This window comes from Grus americana, chromosome 3 (genome assembly GCF_028858705.1).
Source record: "Grus americana isolate bGruAme1 chromosome 3, bGruAme1.mat, whole genome shotgun sequence".
In the NCBI taxonomy this organism is placed as follows: domain Eukaryota; kingdom Metazoa; phylum Chordata; class Aves; order Gruiformes; family Gruidae; genus Grus; species Grus americana.
The window spans coordinates 3743237-3768244 of NC_072854.1; the positions used below are offsets into that span (position 1 = coordinate 3743237).

Below are 25008 nucleotides of genomic sequence, written 5' to 3' on the forward strand. Positions count from 1 at the left end.
ACAGGGACTCTGCACTGCCCTCCTTCTGCAAGGATGGGGCAAGTCCAAGTCTCAGCTGGTCTGAATGAAGGGTGCATGGAGCTGGCATCTTGGTCCTTCTTCATAAAATATATGGAAAGAATGAGAGAAGAAAGCCTGAAATCAGGGATTTGCCCCAGATCTGACCATCAAGTACCTTACAATCCACATCCAACCACTGCGGCTTGGCGGAACCACTACACAAGAGTGAGTGCAGTCATCCAAGGCTCAGGGGTGTCCCCTGGTCGGAGAGGGGAGGCAGATGCTGGTGTCATTTCCACATTTCCTGGGTAGCGTGGAGACCGGTGAGGATTTCTGGGAGCGGTTTGCACATCTTCTGGTGCTGGTCCTCTGGGGGACTGCACAGCTGCTCTGGATACTGGCTGGGCTGTGAGGGGTGATTTCTCCCCGAGGTTTTGGGATGTCTCGCTGCCTTGTGCACGTCTCCTCAGACACAGCACTCAGTTATAAAATGTGCAGCGAGGGAAGTGAGTCTGATTCTGGTTTCGGTGTGTAGCCTGCCACCTCCTCCTTGCAATCCTCCCTTCCCCCGCCCCCCTTCTGTCTTCCTTGATCTAAAATAAAACACACTTAGCAGACAGCTTCGGTCTGCTAAAAAGAAGCACAAGGTGCTGGGAATACTCCAGCTGGGGTTGGGTTTTTTTCCATATATATATATATGTATAAAAAGGTTACACTGTGATAGCAGAATCTGAAAATTTAATCTTTAAGTCCTTAAACATGTCATCCCCTGGCTTTCCCGGTGCGAGTGGGACCTATTAGGGCATTTCTGTGATGATATCTCTGTTGGATTTCATTAAGATTTATATGAAAGCAATTGTGGGAGATGTCAAAATACAAATCACTCACTGATTATACGATAGCACTTCCCAGTGCCAAAAGAGTGAGGAATGAGACACTCTCCGAGGAGCAATGACCCTTTTTATATCGTTGCTGCAGTGGAGCTGTGACAGATGAGCAAGGTCTTGTCCATTAGTAGGTTGTGGCAGATTGTGCCAGGGAGCGTGGCCAGTTGACCATAAGTTAAAAATGTGTAAAATTGCTTTGTGCTTCCTCTTAATTGACCCAAAGGAAGTCAGAAATCAAGCTGGGCAAATTTGTTTTTAACTGATTTCTTCATGCTGAAAGATATATAGAGCTACAGGTTGACTGAAACTTCAGGGATCGGGTCTAGCTGGATGAATGGCTGATACCCAGTGAAAAAGAGAAAGTGGAAAAGTTTCATTAAGGCTATTTCAGGGAAAATATTTTGACTGTTCATTACAGAACAATGTTTGAAAAGACAATGAGGTGTTAATGGTTTCAGTTTTGAATTAAGATTTTTAGAACTGTTTTAAATAAAAGCAAAATGTAACCAATTAAAAACTAGACTGACTCCTCCCATCCAAAACTTGCATATACGTGAGCTTTTGGGGGCAAGAAAAAATTATCTGAAATTTGGTCTTCTAGTTAGCCTGGAGAAATCCATGATCTTCCAGTCTGGACATTTAAATTAAAAATGCAGTTAATTATTCACATGGACTAGTCTCAAACTCATTCTTTAATTTCAACAAGGAACGTATCTCACTTCTGGGAAGCTGTGGACAACCCTTGAACCAATGTCCAGCAGAGCCCTGCTTCAAATGGAGCAGCACCCACCTTCATGATGCTGCTGGTGCTCCAAATGGGGATACCACAGCCTTGATTCAGTAGTCCACACACGTGGTTGTATTAAAGGGTATTTTCGGGATGGACCCCAGAGATGTCAACCTTGGTTGCCACCAGCCTTTCTCTGCAGGCTTCGTAGGCCATCTAGGAAAAGGGACATGGCTGTAGGCCACTTGTACGAGGAGAGGAACCAGCACTTGAGGGCAAAGCTCATCTCATTGCAGACAGCTGAGACATGGATTCTCCTTTCTGGGAATTTTGTGGTGGGAACAGTGACCTGAAATCATGTTCCTCAAGGTCCGCCCAACCTTTGTATGACCTTTTTTTTTTTTTTTCCTTTTTTTTTTTTTTAACAAAGTTCAGCAAAAATCAGGCACAGACCTATTTATTTTTCTTCCCTAGCCTGATGTATTTTTTTAATGCCTGGACCCATTTTTGACTCAGTGGCTGACTAACAAAACAGCACCTGACATAAAAGAGTGGTTTGTTTGGGGTTTTTTTTGGCTTTCTTTCCTGTACATTTTTGTCCAAATACGTAATAAGTGCTCCCACCTTAATTTCTTCCCATCTCCTCCAGACTGCAAGGTGGAACAATTGCTGATGGAGCCGTAGGGGTGTCCCGGTGATGTGTATGGATAGAGAAACCTGACTGGAAACCTTGCACATCTGTAAACCTTGAACACACCAGACTGGTGCTTCCCCGACCGCTCTCCAGACGAAGCTGGAGCCATGAACACAGAGGCAGAAATCAATACAGACGTAATTTTATAATTAAAAAATTGTGCATTTCGATGAACAGCTGGCAGTTATAACCATACCCCGTTCCACTTAATGCAAAAAATACATGTCTGGAACTCAGACGTCTGATATTTCTAATGCCACATATCATGACCTCCTAAGACTGTGCTTGTACTAACCTCCTGCATTCAGCTATCAGACAAGAGCCCAAAGGCAGGCCCACCCTATCGTCAACTCTAGCTGATCCTAGAGAGAACCAGTCCCCCTCTTCCAAGGCATTATTTTCACTGAAAAGTCATCATTGCTATCTTTTGATCGAAAATGCCTCTGAAAATCAACATGTGGGACATTAATTGATTTTTTTATTAAAAAAGTAAACAAAGAATTTTAATGAGGGTTTTTTTTTTTTTTCTGTTTCAACATGTCCATGGGGAAATAAGGCTATTTCTCTACTAGTAAACTAAACAGCATTGTGGCCCGTTGTCTTGTCCAGAGGCCAACTGGCAGCCTGGCCTCAACTCAATTAATCCTTCACAGCCTGGGCAGCACAAGATTCAGCACCCAGGCATGGCGCTGATTATCTTACTAGTATAGACAGAGCTCCAGTGCCCAGAATACCTCCTTCCTTAGCAGAATGAAATGATACTCAGTGAGCTTTGAAGTGGAGGGGAAGGCATCACCGAGGGGTTACGTACTATGGGAGATAGAGGACTGAACTCAGCTCTAGAGTCCTCTGCCAGTCCCTAGCCCCATGTGGCTGTGAACCCCTTCGTGATGTCAATTTGTTCCTCCCACAGAGACCTGTGGAGGCAGATGGATTATTTGTCTTCTCTGCATTGACCTAAGTTCTCTGTGGAAACCCCCAAGTCTCGAAGCCTCATTGCATCTTCCCAGGCATGGCAGAGTCTCATCGGTTTCTGGTTCACATCACGTTTGGGAACAAAGACGTGGGTCCACCACTCAGCCTCCTGAGAGAGGCATCTCGTGGGCTCACACGCACACACACACAACAACTTATGCGCACACACAGCTTACAGACACAGTCAGGCACAGGCACATCAACACGGCCACACAGCTTTCAGCTCAGCGCTGGCTCGCATCTCCCACTCGTCCCCAGGGCTTGGGCTGGTGCTGCATGGACACAGTCACATTCACCCAGCCACAGAGCTCTCCATTTGGGCACGTGGCAGAGAGCAGAGCTGGGTTGGGGTGATGGGGTGAGAGATTGCACCTCTCTGACACAGCCAGGAGAGGTGTCAACAGAGGAGGGAGAGCCTAGAGGCACCCACGCTCCCTCTAGACAGACTGTCTTGGGTGCCAGGTGTCCCAAGATTGCCATGGCTAGACCACCTGTGTCCCTGCCCTTGCTGGGCTACACCATGGGTGTCTCTGCCCTCCGTGCCACATACAGGCAAGTGTGCAGCTGTGTGCACTGAAAGGCAAGAAAATACAGCATCCATCTTACATGCTGCCAAGCAGGGAGGGAATCCCACGTGTTTGCAACAATATTTCTCCCTTTAATTTTAGTCACAATTTGTGTTCATTACACAGAAGTCCCTTTTCTCCTCTTGAAGTTCCTTTCTCTGATGGATGTGTGTTGCTACAGAGGATCCAGGATTTGCTGGTGCTGCTATTGGGAGAATGTCAGTCTGGGGTGATTTCTCTGATACGAGATATCTCAGATGTAAGTTACCTCCTTTGCCTTCCTGCTTGTAGGGGGCAACCGCACAGTGTCTTGTGGCTACTGCTGACAAGAAGATCAGGAACATGTATTGCTCTGGGTAGGACTCCTACAGCACACAGGCGACTTCTGGCTGGCTGGAGTCTCTATATAAATTTGTCCGTGATCTGTCCATAATCTATACCACAGGCAAAGTTAAGCTAGAGTACACTGGACTCAACGGAGCAAGCCAACAAACACATCCCACCACTTCTTGGGCCTGCATACCATTTAACCCACAGTCCTTCACCTGCTGGGAGGGCTCCTTTCCACTGGAAATCAGTTTCTTACCTGGAATAGCCCTGCAGACCCTGTGCTTGGGCCCAAGGAGACATCCAGGGAGGAGACCGACTCTGAAGAGATGGCTCTAACCTGGGAGGAGGTAAAGGGGAAGGGAAAAGGGATTTTTCTTTGCTTTGTGGCTGATCTTTGACACCCTCCTTTGATTTTTGAGTACAAACAACCACACTGGAGCTGCGTCCTCTTAGTTACTGTGGGGGGAAGAGAAGGAGGAGGGACTTTGCAAAGGAGCAGGCTAAGTGCACATTTTGGGTTCAGATGCTCTCTGTGCTTCCTCCGTGCAGGTTCTGTCTTCCTGACAAGCATCTCTAGGCCATCTCAGTGCCCAGCTCTGCTGCTCTACCCTGCCACCAAGACCAGCTGTGGGTTCCCTGTTTGCTCCTGTTCTGTCTGCCCCTCTTTGGCCTCTTTTCACCCAGCCGTCAGGCAGAGAGAGCCCTGGCACTGCCCAGTCCTCTCTCTCTTTCTCCCCCATCCTTCCCTCTTCTTCCTCCCTTCAGCACAGCGAGAACCGGCGGGAGTTGATATTCATCTTCGTGACCCCGATGAGCTTGAGTGGCGTGGAGAGGCTGAAGGAGCTCACGAGGGGGAAGTCGCAGAAGAGGTCGGAGAGCTCGTCCCTCTCCTCCAGCTCGTACGTGGCGTCGTTGAGCATGCGCTGGTGCAGGTGGCAGGTCTGCTCGATCTTCAGCTTGTTGATGTCGCTGCGAAGGCGCATGAGCTGCCTCGCCAGTTGCTGGTCCTGCAGGCGCATTTCTGCCTGAAACACAAGACGGAGGGTGGGGAGGGAAGAGGGTATTGGCAAGGGCACAGCAAATTTGCTCATCATGCTGCTTCCTGCTAGAGGCTGCACCAAATCATTGAAAATGTAACTCATCTAGAGATGCTACACCATTGCAAAGAACTGGGAGGGAGACAGGGTCTTCCAAACCAGCAATGCATCCCAGTCAAATACCAGCTTAGGATGGTGAATTTTTAGCATTCAGGAAGCCTGTGCCTGTCCAGATTTTCAGGAGCACCAGGAAAGTGGAATTAAAGCCAGCCATGCCAAGGCTATTGGCTTGGGTATCCATCAGCGCAGGCTTCACAGCCTCCATCTCAACCTTAAGCCTGAATTAATTTTGCTCATAAGGGAGCAGCCACAGTGAGAGGTAGCAATTAGAGATGGAAAGGACCTATTAAAAGAACCCCAGAGAACCTATCCCCAAATACTCAGCCTGGGTTTCCAGCCTGCATAAATCAGAGCTGATTCATGGCAGCCGGGAACGTGGCCCTCCACATCCCCTGTGGCTTATCTCGCTGATTTAAAGTGGCTCTTGGGATGGGACCTCCGTGGTTTCCCACAGGAGAGAGAACAACTATCCCGCAGGCTAATGAGCTAAGTGTTTCAGATGTTTTTTTTCCTCCCCTGGCACCTAAATTCAGAAGGTAGAAGATTAAGAAGTGATGAAAGAAAAGAGCTTTATTTTTTTTTTAAAATTCCAACTTATAATTAAGTAGAAAATTTATTGCCACAGGATATTGGGAGCGGAGAAAGAAAGAGGTGAACCCATGGTGAGATTCAGTGCAAGAATCAGCCTTTGTCTGCGGAACAGAAGCAGGCAGAGCTAGAACAGTAGATGCCGAGAAGACAATCCCCACGTCTCACCCCACATCCCTCCTCACAGAAAAGCAACAAGCCACAAAAGCCACAAAGAAAAGAGGGTGGTGGGAGAGAAGCCAGACAGCTCTTAGCAAACTTTGAGGCTTAAATCTTTCTGTAAGTGCTGGAGACAAGGAGGGAGCAAAACAAGCTGGAAAACAGTCCTACATCTGGCCCGATGAGATGTCCTGCCTCTTCCCCTGGTGTTGCCTCCATCGCAAGACATGGACTGGCACTGGAAGGAGCCCCTTGGCAACAAGGCTCCAGATTTTGTTTTATTTGATTATTTTCTTTTTCATCCCAGTGGCTCCCTGGGTGAATCCTGTCCTCACCGACTTCTCAGGGCATGAGATGGTGCCCTGATCTCATCCCCAGCTCCACTGTGCAGCTGCCCTGACCCCAAACCCATCCTTTACCTCACTCCTTTGATTTGCATCACTGGTTTCTTGGCTCCCTGAGGTTTGAACGAGCTCAGAAACAGACTGAGACTACAGCTACAGCTATACGTTAAACAGTGCATTGCAACAAAGTCTTTCCACTCGATTGCAAGCAATATCCTGGCATCCTTTGAGCTGAGGACAGCTCTCACAGGCCTAAGCAATTTCCCACAGGCACTCTTCAGGAGTTAGCTCAGAGGGATTCATCCTTGGTAGGCATTGGGGATACAGCCACTTTGTCTGGATTTTAACAGCATGGACGCAGCCAAACCATACCAGTTTGCCTCCAGGCCTGAAAATGAACTGTTTACAAGTACAGATGTAGCTCTGGGGGTGGGGGGTAAATTTATTCCTGGTCTGGTGGCTTGTACAAGAAACTGCAGAAGGGAAGAGAGGAGGGAAAATTCCCCTCGGGAGGCTCCGCAGGTGGCCCTGGTATTTCTATGAGACCTTTCTGATGCCTGATGCATGGGCTGCTGCAACAAGGCTGTCAGCCTCGGGGTTGCTCTAGCTTGTGGCATAATCCCTCCTCCTCCAGACGATGCCTCCAAAGGCGTCAGGATTGTCCCTTGCAGCATTGCCAGTCTCACAACAAGGTGAAGCAGCCACCTTAGGAGGTTGAAGGGCTTGGAAGGAAGCCTGGCTCTGCTTCAGCTGTTTTCTGCACCTGCCCGGAAGCCCTTTGCAATGCTGTGCTCAGAGACTAAGCAGAGAGCTGACATGAGTATAATGCAAGTTAATCCAAACCAAGCAAGGCTTTTCTCACTCCTGCACCGTGGTGGCACCCTGGAGGACGTTGCCTGGTGCTCTCAGCCAGCAATTGCCTGGAGAGGATTAAGTCACCTTTGTGCAAATCTCAGAGTGAATCTCTCTCTCTCTCCCCCTCTCCCTCTTTCGTGAAACCTCTCTTGAATTGTTGGCAGGGTTGTGGCCATTTACCTTCTTCAAAAAAACCAGTATTTTCTTGCAGACCTCATAGCCTGTGCCCCCAGCAGAGTAATGCCACTCAGCAGGTTTTTCTTCTCCCATGTGAAATGCAATGAAAAAAAAAATAATTTTGTCAATATTTTTCTCTATGTCACAATGAATGCTGCAACTTGACATTTTATCAGGAAGGCAATCATGGATGTTATTGAACTGACCCTTGGTCATTCTTTCTTGTCAGTTTATCAAGCTACATAAGAAATGTCAACAACTGCTTTTATTAAGTGCTTTGAGGAATGTGGGATTAAAAAACCAACAACAACAAACCACCAAAAAGGGTTTAAAAATGAATTATGAGGCCATTGTGGAGAGGGATGTGAGTTTCAGATTGCTATTTTTCCCTTGCAAGCCAGCTTTCCGCTTTTTGACTGGTTCTTGTTTTCCCTGGACTGGAAGACAAAGCCCTCCAGGGCACGTCCTTCAGGTACTCAATCTCCAGTCACACTTCTTTCCCCCATCGGACCTACTGGCCCTGCTGTTTGCCAAGCTAGCCATGTGGCCCTCTGGCCCACCTGCAGGGTGGGGGCAATGTGGCATGGAGCAAAGCCACCACCCATCTTCATTGATCACCTAGGCTGTGACACCATCTTGGACACAGCCCTTTCTGGCTGTGCTCTGGGGCTGAATGGGGAAGCAGGGGTGACCTGTCAAATGTGCACTATCAGCCAAGGCTTTCCCAGGGGAATAAAGCCTTCTTCTGCCCTCCAGGAAAGAAGGGTAGATGGGTGAGGAACAAAGTCTAGCAATGCTAGACTAAAGGATGACTTGCACAATGAGGAAATGGCACAGGGGATGAGGGCTGTCACAGCTTGCCTTGGCTTCCTGAGGGCTTGGGATCTCCTTGCATGGTGACAGGTCCCATGGAGGTAGGTCCACGGGGGGACAACTGGGCAGGGGGCAGAGCACGAAAGGCCCACTGTAGGCAGGGAGGGTGGGCTGCTCTGCAGGTCATAACCTCTGTCACTCTTCCCACTCATCAGTGGGGCTTGGCTCGAAATGTAAACACCCTGTCCTCCCTCCATGGACTTGTCCCATTAAACCCTGCTTTGCTCAAAACCTCCCAGAATATTCACAAAATTTGGGTCAGAACCCAGAAATCCTCATTCCCCTGCCCTTTCCTTTTCTCATGAGTACGAGAGACATTCAATCCGTCCCATGCTGAGGACCAAACCTTTGCTATAAATGAAGAATGATCTCTTTTTAAAAGGAGCACTATTGGGTCAGCAGAGCTCCACAAAGCGTCCTGGAAAGATAACGGGATTACAGGGGCCACATCGCAGGAAGCCATTGGTTTTTGATTTACACAGTTCACCCAGAAGGCCAGTCACTACAAAGTAACTTGATGCACCAGTTCATCTGTGTCGGATGACAGCATGATCCCACACACTGTGCAATGTCCTGGAGAAACCCATGGGGAGCACCAAGCAGAAGCCATGCATTTTGCTTCCCTCGAGTCTCACACGCCAAATGCAAGAACAGCCTCAGGTATGTCTTGCTCTCACAAACTGCTTTTTGCCTTTCCCCCACCTCTTTCTGCACATCCAGCTCCATCAGGCAAAGAGCTGCCTTTCATCTGCATGGTTGGATCATGCTGTTGGGATGGACAGGCTGCTGGTTTGAACTTCCCCGGGTGGGAGGGGAACCAAACTTTCTTCCTGGCAGAGGAGCTACTGCAGCTCCTAGACCGAATCACAGAGCTGGACCACAGAGACCCAAAGGCTTATGAACTCAGGAAGGATTTTCTGTTTGGATTGAGACTCAGAGTCTCCCGGGGATGTTTAATATGGGGGACAGAGAAGTTTTGGATGTATCTTTGCCTGCTGTCCAGTCTAGGTGGCTTAGCCCAAATAGGTGGAAGTAGCTCAGGGTATAGCCTAGACTTGTCTTCAAGTTTGCCTTAACCATATGGTCACAGAGAGGAAAACCAATAATGTTCCCATTGCCCGTGGTCCATCTCCCTGTGGGGGAAGTACCAGCAGAGAGCACCTCATGGCATGGAGGTGCGGAGCTCCTTGGGACCTCTTCCCAAAAGAGAAGTGCCCCATGGACAGCATCCCAGTCTGTGGGCCATGAAGCTCAGGGTGATGGTCTATGAAGAAGTGGCTGCTCCCGTGGGACTAGTCCTTTTTATTTTCAAAAGATCAAAAGAAACTTAAATCTAAACTGGTGCTTTCCTAACTGAGTGCACACACTTGGATTCAAGCATGGAGAAGCACAGGCCAGTTATTAGACCCTTGCTGAATGCTTCGGAGAAGTCAGTGAAGTCTGTGTTTTGGTTTGAGGCTTCATCTTCAAAGGTGCTCAGATGCCACCCTGCCATGGATAATTTTAGATGCTCATGCCCTTGTGGTGCAAAGCCCCAAATCAGGTGTCTCATCTCCTTCTGCAGTGCTTGGGAGTTACACACGACCAAAGTCCAGGATACCTTTGCCAGCTGACACATGCAAAGCCTGACGTGGGTCCCAAATCTCACCTTTCTTCAGTGTTGAGTTTAGTCTGTGTTGACTTCCTCAGAATTAATCTTCATATTACCTTTCCTGAGGGAGGTAGTTACATCTCATTTTTGTTAAATTAAGAGGTGCTAAAATGCATTCAGGATTGGGAATGGTGTACCTAGGACAAACCCTACTGCCAGAGGAAAAGCCTGGCCACTTAGCATGAACATCTCGGTTGACTTACTCAGGAGAAGACCACATCAATTCTCAGATGCTTCTGCAGTTACATTTCTGCTACGCACATAAATCCACAACCACTCCATGAAACACCCTCCCTTTCCAAAACAGGATGGCTGCACCCAAGCTGCCCCTTGGGGATGGTCCTGTTCTGTGATAACTCCTAAACTGTGCCCCAGCTCTAGCAATTTAACAGTAGAGATGACCCCGCTCTGGTGCCTGTGCTGATTTCCTTTCACTGCTTTAGATACAAATATGGACAAATCCTTCCTGGAGCTGCTACATAGCAGAGGACTCCCAACGCAGGCCAGTCTCCATCACAATATCCATGCTCTAGACTCCTCCTCCTCCTCTCCACCTCCAAACAACCCCAGAGCAATCTGCAACAAGGCTCATGTCAACACTTTTTTTGGTGCTGCGCTGTTTAAATTCACTTAAGTACTTTTTCAGCCAATATCAGTATCCCAAATGGAGATAATATTTTATAGTAATTGTCTGACCAACAGGACATAGGTGTTTTACAATTTCCTAGGAGAGAGCATCAGACATTTATGTCCTTTTTCAAGAGTCTTTCCTACATTCTGGCTCTCACACCTCAGATTTCAGTGACAAACATCAGTGAATTTGGGGCAGAAAATGTGTTTTCATACTGGGACGAAGTCAGAACTGTCCTAAGATGTCCCAGTTCATAGCAGAGTTTTGTTCTTTAACCACATTTAGGAGGAAAGATGACTTTGAGGGCTTAATTTGTAAAACCTGACAAATTGCAAAAAAACAAAGAGGAAAGTACAGTCTGACCACTCTGATCCTTGGGTCTGTCACCATACCCTGGCTGATGATGGCTTCACTTTCAGCATTGATGAAGAGCAGCCACACTTGACAATGCAAAGGCAAACACGAGGACAAAGAAGAGGCAGGAGGAGCTGAGGAGGGAAGCGGTCTAGCCCTGGAGCAGTTCAGCACATGCTGAGCAATGCAATTTGCTTGTACACCTACACAGAGCCTCTCAAAGGAAAAAAAAAAGAGCAGGAGTTTGCGTGTCTGAATAAATCAGCTTCTCTGGGCCAGATTCTCAGCAGGTCCCAGCTGACGTGGTTGGCTGGAGCTCAGTGGACATATGTCAGTCCTATAAAGCAGGGCCAGGACTTGATGTGCAGACTCAGGTCCTGGGACAGGTCACGTGGGGTGAAGGACCAAGAACAGCAGATGCACGATGAGACCTTGGGTTTGTCCTTCACTTCTGAACATGAGGAGCCTGGACCTGGCTGAACCTGAACCAGATCAGACTCTGGAGACATGCAGGCAGATTCCTTGCATTGTTGGATGACCCCTTTTGTGTTGACTGGGAGTAATGCTTCAGATTTAAAAATTAACTTTAATTTTAAAGATGGGCATTCCTGGACTATCAATTCACTAGGCAACTAACCTGTGTCACGACCTGTTCTGTAGCACCATGGCCAAGCAGAAGTTTGGGCATATGCATACTACTAAATTCACTTTGCTGCCTCTACTGGTTTTGGCTTGGATGGAGTTAATTCCAAAATTGGGTGGTCCCGTACAAATTGCCTGTTGGGAATAGTCCCCAGCATGTGCAGACTCCTGAAGCTCTAACTGTTTGGCAGGGTACTAACTGATACAAGCCAAAATTATGCTGGGGCCATGCTATTGAAATAACCCAGCCCAAACACGCTGGTAGCTGTGAGGAGGGTTGCATGGTGTGGGTGATGGAGCTGCAAGCCCTGCATCGTTGCACTTCATTCAGTAAGGACACGGGCTGGTGTACTTCTTTCCTGGGTAGAAATCTCTACATGCGCCAGGTTTTGCCCTTTCATTGGGTAGATGAATCCTACATACTCTAAATGACTTCTCATGAAGGACTGTGTAGAGTGGAGGAGAATTCACCCTGCAGCAGAGGACAGCATGGTGGAGGCAGATTTCACCCCAACTATGTCTACTGGATCATTTCTGGATGATCTTCGGAAAGCTTCCTGGGACACTCACACTTGCTTGGGCCATGGATGGGTTGTGTGGTGCTCTGAGGTCTATGGTCTTCTACATTAAACTAGACCAGAAGGATTGATTGCCCACTTAGGGTGACCTTACCCAAGGTGCGGGGTGCTGACCCCCTGCCTGGCCCCCTCGAGCAGGGTGCTGAGAGATGCTGCCCTTTCTGGCTTTGGCTCCTGCCTTAAGTAAACGTAGAAACTTTGACATTACCATATCCTGCTATGAAGCCTTCCTGATTGCTTCACTATCACAACATGGAGATAAACAAGGAAAAAAAATCCTGGCTGTGTTGGGATGCGTGGAAACTTGTTCGTTTATTTGAAAAGAATCTGGGTTTCACCCTTGAAATGTAATGTGAAATGCATCTTTTTGTTCCAGTATCCTGTGATGCGATGGCCTCGCTGTGTTCTCACTGTTTGCTGGCAGCTCTTACCCAACAATAGTGCCTCCAACGTAGCTATTTGGCTGTGTGGTCAGTCAAATACATGCTCTCTCTTTTGGGGAAATTGTTCTAAATTACATGAGTCACGTCCAGATCCAGAAAAGACTGGTATAATTAAGAGGCAGGAAAATGGAAAGTGAGGAACAATTAGGGTTTGCTTTGCCCTTTTTCCTCTTTAATTTAAACTTTTAGTTTTCATCAGATGGTGGTTTATACACCACACCCTAGTCTAAAGGGTAGAATCAGACTCTGAGACAATTTATACTTCCATCATGGGCAGAAACTGACAGAACAAACCAAACCTTTGGAAATTCAGGGCTCTGTGAAGGAAAATCTGCTTCTTACTGTCTTTGGGCATCTTGAGACTTGGGTTTTACATCAAGTGCACTGTGAATTTAAGATTCCATCACAGATGGAAGCACGGACTCAGATTCAGGTCTCGGATCAGGAACTGAAATTCTCCGGAGCACTAGGTGATTTTAGGAGATCGGCTCGAAACTCATCATAATAGTCCTCGATTCTTGAAAGCCCTCACTTGCCTTGTGGAAGCCATGGTCCTGAGAAACACCTCAACCACCAAAACTGTGACATCCAGAACTGCTTCCATAAATAACGTCTCTAGAAATCAATCTAGCTGGGCAAGACTTGATGATCCTAGAGTTCTTTTCCAACCTTAAAGATTCTATGATTCTATGAAATACATCAAGAGCAACCAAAAGTTGACAAATAAAAATTCTCTGGAGGAAAAGTCACAGAGAATTTTAAAAAGCTGTTACTCATTGTTGTGCTTGAGAAGTTTTCTTCAAAGACTTTCAGTGCTTATCCAAAGCAAAGCATTTGCACAGGAACATTTTAACAAGTGCATCTGAACCGCAAGTGATGTCCCAGTTCCCTGGGACCCTGTTGCAAATATTTCTGCTGTTAATACAGTTGCAAATGCTGGTGGGACTCACAGGCAAACTTCCAATTAGGCAACAGAAACAAAGCCATGTGACACGTGTTGTTTCCAGTCATGTGGGCCGAATAATAAAGATTTTTCATTGCAATGAGGAGAAGAGAAGGATCACTGAGAAGTGTGGTCTTGGTGTCTGCTTGCTCCTATTCTTGGGAAGAACACTGGGGCCCATTCTCCAGCCCTGAAAACAGCTGCTCTGATCTGGTCGTGTCCATCCTGTGGCCTCCAGAAAAGATACGCTGCATCCACGCTTCCTCCTGGGAATTATTCCCAGGCTTTGCTGACTCCTGAGCTGGGTCGGGAGCTGCTTGGGTCAGCACTAGTTGGCCCAGGGCAACTTTGGGCCAAAGACCATGATAGCAACAGAGCATATAAAAAACGAGCTTCCAACAGCCATGCCCTGGCTCTGTGTATTTTCCTAGCATAGGTGTAGCATTTTTGTCTTGTCTTCCTCTCTGTGAAACTACCAGTTCATAACTACCAGAAATAAACATACATGCAAGATAGGTCCCAAGGTTGGGATGGGAGGATGACAGAAATGTGGACCAGCTTCTAATGAAGCAGGAGCCAACAGATGATGAACCTGTAAGAGCTGGATGAGGATGGGTCTGAGATAAGGTTCTGGTGTCATGCATACAGCATGGAATATTATTCATTAGATATTTCATGGTCAGAACAAGGGGATCCCACAACAGTTTGAAACAAAAGGAAGCACTTGGTCTCACCGTGCAGAAATTACTTGGGGGAAGCAGGTTACCACAAGACCTCATAGAGAGTTATGAGTTTTTAAAAAAAAAAAAAAAAGAAAAAGGGGAAATTAGACAAACACTTGGAGGTTAGATCTGCTAATGACTGCTAAATGCAGTGGTCAGCATACAGTCTCCTGCTGGGGGAGTTCCTAAACTGCCAATAGCCACAAGCTGCAAGGTCCAGGGGATGGATCTGGTCATGCTTCCTTCCTGCAGCCCTGAGGAAGCATCCCCTCCCGATCCCCATCAGAGATGGGCTACTGCACCAGCAGTGTCCACATATTCACGGTGTATTCATACCTGCTGTATTCATCTAGTCTTGAGATATAATTAGAGAAGCAGGGGAGGGGGCAAACTGCTAAAAAGTCCTAACCAGCAGAAACCACCTTATTTCCCCAGCCTGCTGGATGCCAGCAGCAATGCTGAGAAGGGTCTAGCTCCTCCTCTGAGGTTATGGATGCTCCGGCATTCGCCTTTTCCCTTCCCTGGGCTGCTCTTGCTCCCGCCAGCCACAGAAAATGCAAGGATTGATTGTTGTCTTTTCATCTGGGGCTGAAGGCAGGTAGGAACAAGGAGTCACTTGTTTCCTCATCCTTTTTTTGTTTTTTTCCCCTCTTGAAAAAGCATGCTATCTAACAGGGACAGGTAACCACTTACCAGTTCCTTCCTGAGCCACGTCAAAGCTTCATCGATGCTCTCAAAGCCGCTTATTCTCCCTGAGGTAAGAGTCACCTTGTCCTGGGGAGGGCTCCCATTGAGATGCAACTGCACTTTCCTCAAGGGGACAGTCTCCCCTGTGGCCTTTTTGTCCTCAACTGCCTCCTCCTCTCCCGCTGGCTGGGGGCTCTTCCATGCCTGCTCCTCCAGCTTCGCCTTCCACTCCAAGTAGGACGGGCGCCTGGTCTCCAGTCTCAGCTTCTCTGTCAATGCCTTGAGGCTCCTCAGGTGGTCATCAGGAGGAGCAGCACCTCCAGAGCCAGCATCTGTGCTGTCCAGTGCCTCTTCTATTTGGATTTTGGGTAGAGACATCCTCTTTCGGAGTCCAATGGCATAGGGGTGTGCTGCAAAGGACCAGGGATGGAGGTGGGAAACCCTCAGGGCTGGACCAGTTCCTGCGGTGTGCCAAACACAGCCCCTTGGAGGACAGTTGTGGTGATGATGGCACCTGCTCATGCACCACACTGGCCCTGGATGAACACCTGGAAGAAAAACAGATGGTTGATTTCCAGTTTGAGAAGGAAAAGTGAGCGAGAAGGGAAAGATGGCTCCTGCTGCAGTGGAGGGAGCAGAGCGAGGGCTTTGGGAGAGGCACAATGCCAAGGTGCTCCTGGGGAGCGTTACCTCATCTCAGCTATCTGACTGCTTTTGGGGCAGGAACAGACAGGCTCTGGCTTTTAGGGAAGCTCTGGTTACCTGCATCTCCAGTCTTAACTGATGGGGCCATGAATTGGTTGCCAAGGAGCCCAGGACACATTCACAGACTCCTCTGGAGCTTTATCACACAACCCGATGTCCTCTGGAGTTGCTGGGGGTCGCAGTGTCTATGCACACTGTATTGCTGATTTCCTGGCTGGCAAACCTACATCTTTCCACTTGGGCAAAACAGGACCAGGTGAAGTAAGTCAACCCAAACTTCTCCGAAGAGTTTGAGCCAAAAGGAGAGCTGGGCAAAGTGGCTTCCCCCCGCCCCCAGTTTTACATATTTGTGTTTGGGTCTAGGTTTGCTAAAGATGCCAGTCTGCAGCCATAAGATTCAGCTCCATCCTGTCCAGCAGTCTCAGGGCAGGAGCATGGTCCCCAGCCAAGTGTGGGAGTAACTGGGGTGCTGGAACAGCTTGGGTTCAGATGCCTGTGCTCAGACAGACTTGGCCTGTGGTTTCCATCACTGGACACATCTAGTCTGCCCACTGGGAAGGGTCCCAGTGGTCCCCTTGAAAACACCCAGGTGGAGGACAAGCACAGAGTCCTAGGAAAAATCCTAGTTCTTCCTGCCATGAGCTGTGGGCTTGGAGAAGCCATGCCCACAGCCAAAGCTGGCCTACCAAACCTGCCTCCGTGGGACCTGGTGGGACAGAGGACTTTTAACAACTCCGCAAGAGTTAAGCTCAGGCAGCTTCTGCATTCATTTCATGGTAGGATCAGATAAGAGACTTTCTCAAGGTTGTAAGCTCATCTATGGCTGAGCTAGGAATAGATCCAGAGCTCTCGTCTACACGTTGAACACAAAACAAAATACTTTTTTGCCTGCCTGGTAACATGTCAAGAAAGACCAGCCGGGACATATTCAGCTTTCTAGCTGGATGCACTAAACCGCAGCGATATGAGTTACTCAGCCATTCTTTTTCCTGCTATTTGTGCCCACAAAGACATGTGTAACTCTGAAATCCAGACCATAATTATGCTGCTCGAACCTTTTCAGTAAGAAGATTCAATTTAAAATAAACACCAACAGAAAGCAAGATTTATCCCACAATTGTGTGCAGGCACATGAGCTGAACGAGGAGTTGATAATATACACACAGACAGTCTGGGGGTGGAGAATTAGTCATGTTGTGGTCTTATTCCTGCTCTTATTTATGTTAATGAGAGTTTTACGGTGAGCGGGAGCAAGCACGGATACTATATCAGGTTGAAGCCAACAGCTGTCACACCTGGACCAGCAACAATTTTCCTTTTTCTGTTAAAAAATAGATTGTATGGAGGGGAAAGCAGAGGACTGCCCTGTTGGAGAGTCAGGTCCTGAACCAGGTCTTGCACAGATGCTCTGCAGAGCTGAGGGCCTGTCGATGAATTTCACTTGCCTCCAGCTCCAGCCTACAGAAATCAGTAATGGGGAAACACTTAATGACTTTAAAGACCTCACCTCTGAGCTTTTTTTCTGTCCATTGAGATGGAGATTGCTAGGGGTGGCCAAAACCAGCAGCCCAATAAAGTATGCTGCAACTCCACACTGGGCTACTGGGTTTGGTAACCCCTAACAGAGATAATATTTTTATTGTAAGGCTGACTTTTCTTAATGCCACAGCTACAAAGCAGAGCCCCCACAATCTCCTTTGTCTTGTGTCTTCAGCATGCATAAAATCCTCAGGGTGGAAGAGCCTATTTTGAGTCCTGGGTACAGCTCAGTTAGCTTTAACAGCATTAGACTCTGAAAGCACAGCAGCAGTCTGGAGCATCCCCTTTGCCAGGACCCTGCTGCCATCTCTCCTTCCCCATCACCATTTCCTGGCAGCTATGGAGGGATTTGATTTTTGTGCTCTGAAAACGGCACAGATCCAACCCATCCTTCACCTCCTCCCAAGTGCAACACGAAACCTCTCATTCATTCTGTAGGGACACCCCCTAAAGAGGTACGTCTGTTTCCCAGCCTGTCCAAACTCAAAAACGACAGAAAGGAGCCGCCTCTAATTTCCTATCAATATCTTGGACTTGGGTCAAAGATCTGCCGTAGAAAAAGAGATCTGAAAGTGGTAAGCGTGCAAAAAATGTCTGTGTGCGAGGCTGTAATACAAACCTGTTTGCTGCCTGAGACCTACCTAATTCCCAGGAATAAACCTGGCCTCTGGCTCAAGACAACAGACGTCTCCCAGTCTGCCTGCCCCAGGCTCAGTTTCCCCCTAGGCTGCTCTGCGCAGGGCAGTTTAAGTGATTAACCCTTGATTTGTCTTCATTAACACACTTGCCAGTCTCAGGGGGCTGGTGCCATGCCTAATTAGTAGTAACAGGAGTTCAACACCAAAATGGGATGAGGGTCTGCTCCCACCCCACTAAGACCTTTTGCTGAGAGGTTTCCCCCTTCTCTTACATAAACCCTGTCAATCCTGAAGGCACATGACACATCATATCACTGAGACAATTAAAAAAACCCCTTTAATTTCTTTCTTGGGTTAGGATTCCATCAGAGAAGTCAGCTTAACTGACCTACTCTGCAAGCTGTAATGCAAAGGGATTAGCAGAAGCACAGGACACAGATGGAGAAATAACAGGACCGGATTGGGTGTGAAGTCCTACCACGCCAAGACTCACGGAGCTGGCGTGCCCTGAGGCTTGGCTTTCGCATGGTTGCAGGTCAGCCATGCAAATCCTTCCCTCTCCCACACCAGACACACCTTGTGAAGCTCATGGGGTGTCCTTTGCTCTATGAAACCAGGTCCAGCGGCAGAATCTGCCACCACAACGTCCCACTGCAGCCATTCCTCCAGCCCTGAAGCAGATGCAGAAGAACTGTCCCCATCACACACCCTCGGACATCCCTGCCCACGCATTAGAGCCAGGGAGCAGGAGAGCCACGTGAACATCCCCTGACAAACCAGGTGTGATGGGGCAAGTACTAAGAGGCAGAGGAACGTGTACAGGGGTGTGAGAAAAGCTTTGCTTTATCATCACTGATGATGGATAACAATAAATTCAGATGCTGTTCACAGTCAAAAGGGAGATTGCACAAAATGATGCTAGGCACAGCCTTTTACCCTGCGGGAGTTTTACGTGCCTGAGAACTTTCATACGTCTGTACCTTCCCCATCAGCTCTCTGCCCTGGTCAGCTTTGAACATGAGGCATTCATGAAGCAGCATTGCTTGGCATGTGGTGGACCAGGGCAGCACAAGTACAGCCTGTTAAATTAAGGGCTATAAATAAGGATATACAGTACTTTGGAAGGTCACATGCTAGGGAGCAAGAGGTCAAGGAGAAGAAAGAAAAAAAACGAAGGGAGAAACACTCAGGATGGAAATGAGAGGGAAAAAGCAGAATAAATAAAACTATCAGCTAGGACAGAGGTGTGGGGAACAAATTATTCTGCTCCCTTCACTATTCCTGGTGGACTGCAGCTGTAATACATTTTTTATTGCAGAGGAGCAGCAGTAAGATTCTATATTATTCTGATCATCTAATCTCTGAGAAGAAAAAAGAGCCTCAGTATGAGACAGAGCCCAGGCTGAGGGAAGTCTCTTTGTGGGATGAAGGGCCATGGATGACATTTCTGACATGGGTTAAACAGGGCAGAGATAATGGTTCAGCTTGTTAATGACCTTCAAAAAGCATTTCAGCCCCTTTTATGCCTCAATTTCCCTCTCACTGAGTAGGCAGTTCATGCAACTGATTCAGATTCAGCTCTGGTGTCTTCGGGTCTCTCTATCTCATCCGGGACCCTGTGCACTGACTATAATTGGTGCAGGGGTAACCTCTGTGAGCCATGGAGTTTGGAATGCGGTTCCCCTGACCATTTGCAGGCATTTGCTCCAAGGGTTTCTATAGGTGTCACCCTGTGGGCCATGCAGACACCCCTTGGTCCTTCAAAAGAAAACCCTGGACTCAGTTGCAGCTGCTGACACCATCATAGAGCTCTGCAGGTCCCAGTGGGTGAGGGCAACCCTGAGCCTGGAACAGCGGGCTGAAAAAATACCGAGGTGGAGCGAGAGGTGGGGTGACAGTGCCCGGTGTGCATACCCCATGCAGGGAGAGCCGTGTTTGCTTTCTGTCACAGCATAGCAAAAAGACGGGGATGGCGTGGGGGTGGCTGACCCCCCCGGAGGTCTGCAGCAGGTTGACAGCAGGGCAGCAAGGAGAAGATGCCTGTGCAAGGGGGTTGCCATAGCAATGGAGTAAAGGAGGACTCCAGCTGCTGCACGGTGGTAGATGGAGGCTCCAGAGCATCCTCCGGGCAGTGGAGATGCTGAGGCCCCAGGCAGCGGATGAAGGGAGGGCAGACCCATCTGGGTCAACACTGCAGGTCCTTTGAACCGGTGGTTCCCTTTCAGGGAGGTTACACATGAATAACTCCTTTCCCAATGCCAAAATGACCTCACTCAGGAGAGGAGCTGCTGTGCTGTGTGGGCTTTGGTGAGCTCAGGCTTTTCCTCTCCCTGGGGTCCCCTGCCACAGACCCCCCAAGCAGCATGGTTGTAGCACACTACTCTGCACAAGGGTCCTACAGAGATGGAAAGCAAATTGCTCTCCTGGCTGTCCCACAGGCTCAAAGGAGAGCCAGTCTCCCTGGGTTATATTATCCAGTGTTTGGCCACCCGATCCCTTTCTGTAGCACCTGAAATCTGCTCCTACAGAAAACTGATCTGGTTCCCAAATGCCTTTCTCACCTGTCCCAAAATGACCTTCAGCCTCCCTCCCCTCAAAAGGAGACGATGCCAGCAACCTGAAGATGAGCCCAATCCTGAATCCAGGACTCTCTCCAGGGCAGAGGCTGCTGCTGAAATCGCCAAGTTAGGGTCAGATGCTCTCTGCCTGCTCAGCGTGGTTGGGACAGGATGGAAGGGGGTCTGCCCATGCAAGGCTGGAGGGGTCATGGCAGAGTCCCCAGCCCTTGGTTAGTGCCCACTGGACATAGTGCCCATGGACACCTCCTGGCCACACTCATGTGGGCTGTGACCTAAGCCCTTCTTCCCGGGGACGAAGACACCAAAGTGACCAAGCTGGGCATCATAAGCAGGAATGCAGGTCTACGTTTGGTGACCCTTCCTTCAGGTCCCTTTGCAGGGCTGCCCACATTGGCTGTGTCCCTTCACACACACAGAGACCTGACTTTCAGCCTAATACATAACAAAAGCCCAGGCAGGAGCCAAGTTTTTGTCACCAGGCTGATCCAGAATGTAATGCCCTTGCAGGGATTTGGAGAGGTGGTCACAGAGATGCACCATGCCCACATGCAGTGGGCTGAGATATGGGCACAGCACCTGGCTTAATGGGATCCTGAGTGCACCTGGATATTCCTGCCCGTTTACTGCCTTGAACAACCCCCCAGAAGACGTCCCAGACAACTCAGATGCTAAGGTCAGCAGTGGGGAAGCAGCCCCTCCTGCTGCTTTAGCCCTTCAGATGTAGATGTGGAATTCACAGATACACAGGGGCAAGAGGGAAAAAGTGGAGCTTTCCATTCACGTATGACCTAGAGCAGGGTGAGGGTTCACCCTGGCACATCCTTCTGCCCAAATGACCCCCAGATGGACCCGCAAACAGTACAATGAAGGGAGGAGGGGAGAGCAGTGGGTGACTGCAGCCGATCCACCAGCCTGACAAGAGGAGCGGAGCAGAAATGCAGAGATAACAGGGGACCAGTTTGTCCTCCCTGCCCTAAGGTATTTCTCCTATGCTGATCTCCAGCATCACTAGTAGAGTCAGAACCTGCTTCAATAAATACATCTACCCCTTCCTGTCTGGCTACCTCTTATCCCTCCTGCCTCCTCTGCACAAAATCAAGCAGGCTTCTTGCAAGGAAACAGGATGGAGGTTGCTGCCTGCTTTAGATGGACCCTGGCAGCTCCATTTTCAGACCAGCTCAGTTCTCATCAATCAGCAGATTTCCAGTGGTCGGGTGGAAATCCTACATGAAGATGGGCATTGCCAGATGTTTGGCATTCCCACAAACCAGTCTTCCAGCTGTGGGAAGCATTTGCAAACTGGGAAACTGGAGGGGGTCAATGCTCTCAGCCCATCAGCCAAAAACACCTCTTGGTGAAGACACCCCATCCACCCCAGTCATCTCTGGTAAGGTCTCTGGAGATGCAAAGGGAGCCACAGATGATGGGCAAGGGTTGCTTCTCCGTGCATTGCCCTAGGGTCCTAGCAGGTCCTGGGATGTAATCCTGGAGGTGGCATGCCTAACCTGTCCCAAGAAATGCCCCCAAAGGACCTGTGGTTTGGCAGAGCCAGTTCCTTATTTTATTTTCCCTGCTGCTACCCCAAGCACAGCCACGTTTCAGCAAGGAAAGAGCAGATGGAGCAGGCAGGGACCTCTATGCCCGTGCAAACAGGGTAATGTGAAGGGCTGTGACTCTTTGGGAATGAGCCACATCAAGCTGAGAAATGCTCTCTTCCCAAGAGACTGGCACAGGGAGTTATTTTTCCCTAAATGCACCATGGAAGGGTATATTTTTCAGGAAAAAAAAAAACAAAACAAAAACAAAACAAAAAAAAACCCCACCTCTCTTTCTGGCTTTGCTGGACTTCATTCTGCCCAGCACTCAGCTCCCCCCCGCCCCCAGAGACAAGCCACTTGAGACCCCCAGGCTCCAAGTTAAAGTGATCGGGGGAGCAGGGTCAGCCCCCGGTGCTCCCCTCATCCCCTTTACACGCTCCCTGTCCCATCCAATTACCTGCCCTGGCAGTTGCCCGAGCAATGATCATACAAGAGCTGTATTCAGACCTGCCTTCTCCCGGTGCTGAGCAGCACTTTGTTATTTAACATTATTTAAGGCAAGCTGGTTGCAAACAGACCTCGACTCCCTTCCCCCCAAAAAAGGCTACATTACTCTGAGGCTGATTATTTATTTTTTTCTGCAGCGTCTCTGCTACATTTTGCAAACACCTAATGGCTGCGGAGCTATTGCAAGCCCAGAGCCCGGGAGAAGCCGGATCCCTCCCATTCTGCTTTATTTTTTGTGTCGTACAGATCCCCCCATGAAGAGGTACCACTGCAATGGGCATTCGAAAGCAGAGAAGACCTGAGATGCAAATAACAGTGACAGCCCTGGCGTGCTGAAATGATGGCTGGCAGAGAGAAAACCCACAGTAGCCAAAACAGGCTTGTTCCCACTGAAAAGTGAGGTGTCCATAGGATACTGGGAATGAGCAGACAAAGCCAAGGGAATCAGCTGGACACAGCTCCTTGCTGGAAACAGGGCACTTGGTTTTCATCCATTTTACCCCCCCTCCACTGAGGTCCCTGATGTAGAAAAGCTCCGAAGGGCAGAGCAGTACTGAATAATACAGGGAGCATCACAGAAAAATAGGGAGGGGTCTCCTTAGCCCTGCGCGGGTGCCCGTTGTGGGAGAGGTGTCAGTCTGCACGGACTGGAGAGGGTGCAGGGTGCAGGCTGTACGATTTGGGAGGTGTGGGTGCAGGGGTGTGCATCGCACCCGGGTGTGCGGGCTGGGGTTGCACAAGTGCTTGTGCTGGGAGGGGTGTGGGCTGATGGTATTATTTTAGCAATTAGCCCTAAGCTGTTCTAAAGGGCTCTGAAGAAGTTCTGGGTGATTTTTTTTTTTTTTTCTTTTTTCCCTCAGTGTTAATGTGAGCTGCAAGGGCCAGACCTGAGCAGGTGGAAACCTGCTCTGCTCAGCACACAGTGCCTGCTTCAAAAATCAAAGGTAGCTACGCCCTGCGAGGCCACCACGCTTTATCCATTATGTCTGCACTGCACAAGCTGATAAACCTTTCCAGGGCTCTTGGAAATCTCGGGGAGGGGGCAGAGGGAGCAACAGGTGATCATCCCGAAACCTGGCCAGATTCTTCCCCGTTACACCCCAGTCAGTGCAGAAAAATCCCCCTGAAGGTGGTGAGTAACCCCCCCACTGCTCCCAGCCGAGAGCAAAATCCACAAACCTCATTGTAAAGGAGGACTCAAACCCTGCTCTGATTTCCAGCCCGTCCCAATCAACAGGGATCCACCGTGCCGGCCATCTCCAGGGGATTTTGGCAAGGCAGGAGATTGTGGTTGGGGAGGACAATGCTAGCCCCCAGCCCCACGACTTCGTAAGCAGCATGCCAGACCCCAGTGCTGAACTTCATGGTGCACGGGGTCCCCATCGTCCCCGCCTCGATGCTCCCCGGGGACCTGATCCTTGCTGCTACCCCTTTCTGCAGGGCTAGAAAAGCCGGGGGGTCCCCTCTAGCACCGGGCATCTCTCAGATAGCTCCCGTCCTGGGTGCAGCGGGGTGTCCCCAGAGTGGCTGTGCTCTCCCACAGCCCCAGCACGGCCAAGCCAACGCGAGCAACAAACTTACCGGGGACCGAGTCAGAGAGAAGATTGCACAGACATCTTGGCTCCCTCCTTCCGCCTCGGGTCTCCAACTCGGTATTTGCAGAGGAGTGTCACCAGTGCCTTCAGGAGACTGTCTCATCCTCCTCTCTGTCTTGCTTCAGAAATCTCTGTGTGTGTGTGTTGGGGTTGGTTTTTTTTTTATTTAAGGGACTTTTTTTTTTTTCCAGCGGTTGCGTCAGGCCTGTTGCCTGGAGACAGGCGAGCTATTCCAGTTTGAGCTTTTCAGTCCAGATTTCCTGTCTCTCTTTCATTCATACCACCAAGCCCTGAACCTACCTCCCACCAAGCAATAACCCTGGAGAGACCTGAAAGGGAGGAGCTGCACAGCCTGGGTCCTAAACATCCTCCGACTCCGGCACCCAAACGAGGGAGGAGGGGTAGCGATGCCCTCGGTGTGGGTAACAGGGATGAAGGGGTGCTGCCAAGGGCAGGGACCCAAAAGGCTTGCAGAAGGTGCCTGGAGAGCTGGTGTACTCCCAAAGGAGCATGTGGCTCTTCCCGGCATGAACCAGGCTGGTGTCCCCGCGGCTGTTCTCGTTGCATGCCGCAGAGAGCTATGAGCCCTTCTCCAAGGAGCCTGGGGTCCTCTGGCACTCGGGAGAGCTTTGGGATAATGTTTTCCAGATGCCACGGCTTGCCCAGGGGTCAGTGCGTTTGTGGAGGGGAGTTTTGCAAGGCTTCATCAGCGTCTCCGGGAAGCCCTGGGGTGGGTATCTCAGGGCATCGTGGTTAGTACCCGCTTGCTGGCACCATTCATCCCCAGACAGAAACCAGCTCAGAAACCAGCTTTTGCCTGTCTTTTGTACTGGGAAAGTGCCTGTTGCTCCCATGTCTCCCCCAGTGGGGCTGGAAACCATTTTAACTGCTTCCAAAGAGGGACTGGTAGAGGTACGTGCCCCA

General features: G+C 49.3%; 1 protein-coding gene across 1 annotated transcript; it reads right to left on the reverse strand.

Moving 5' to 3' along the window:
• Positions 1-2434: 2434 nt before the first annotated feature.
• Positions 2435-24326, reverse strand: FAM167A (family with sequence similarity 167 member A). Its single transcript, XM_054822518.1, has 3 exons — positions 24071-24326; positions 14990-15531; positions 2435-5204 (listed from the first exon to the last, which is right to left on the reverse strand). Exons 2-3 carry the CDS (start codon positions 15503-15505, stop codon positions 4941-4943), a joined length of 780 nt encoding a protein of 259 aa, XP_054678493.1. The 5' UTR covers positions 15506-15531; positions 24071-24326; the 3' UTR covers positions 2435-4940.
• Between the last annotated feature and the right edge of the window lie 682 nt (positions 24327-25008).

Bases quoted from the DNA above. Each gene is read 5' to 3' on its own strand.
- FAM167A (XM_054822518.1), bottom strand. From the start codon at position 15,505: ATGAGCAGGTGCCATCATCACCACAACTGTCCTCCAAGGGGCTGTGTT. The intron at 5,205-14,989 runs GTAAGTGGTTAC...CTTGTGTTTCAG, and splicing joins CGTGGCTCAGGAAGGAACTG to GCAGAAATGCGCCTGCAGGA.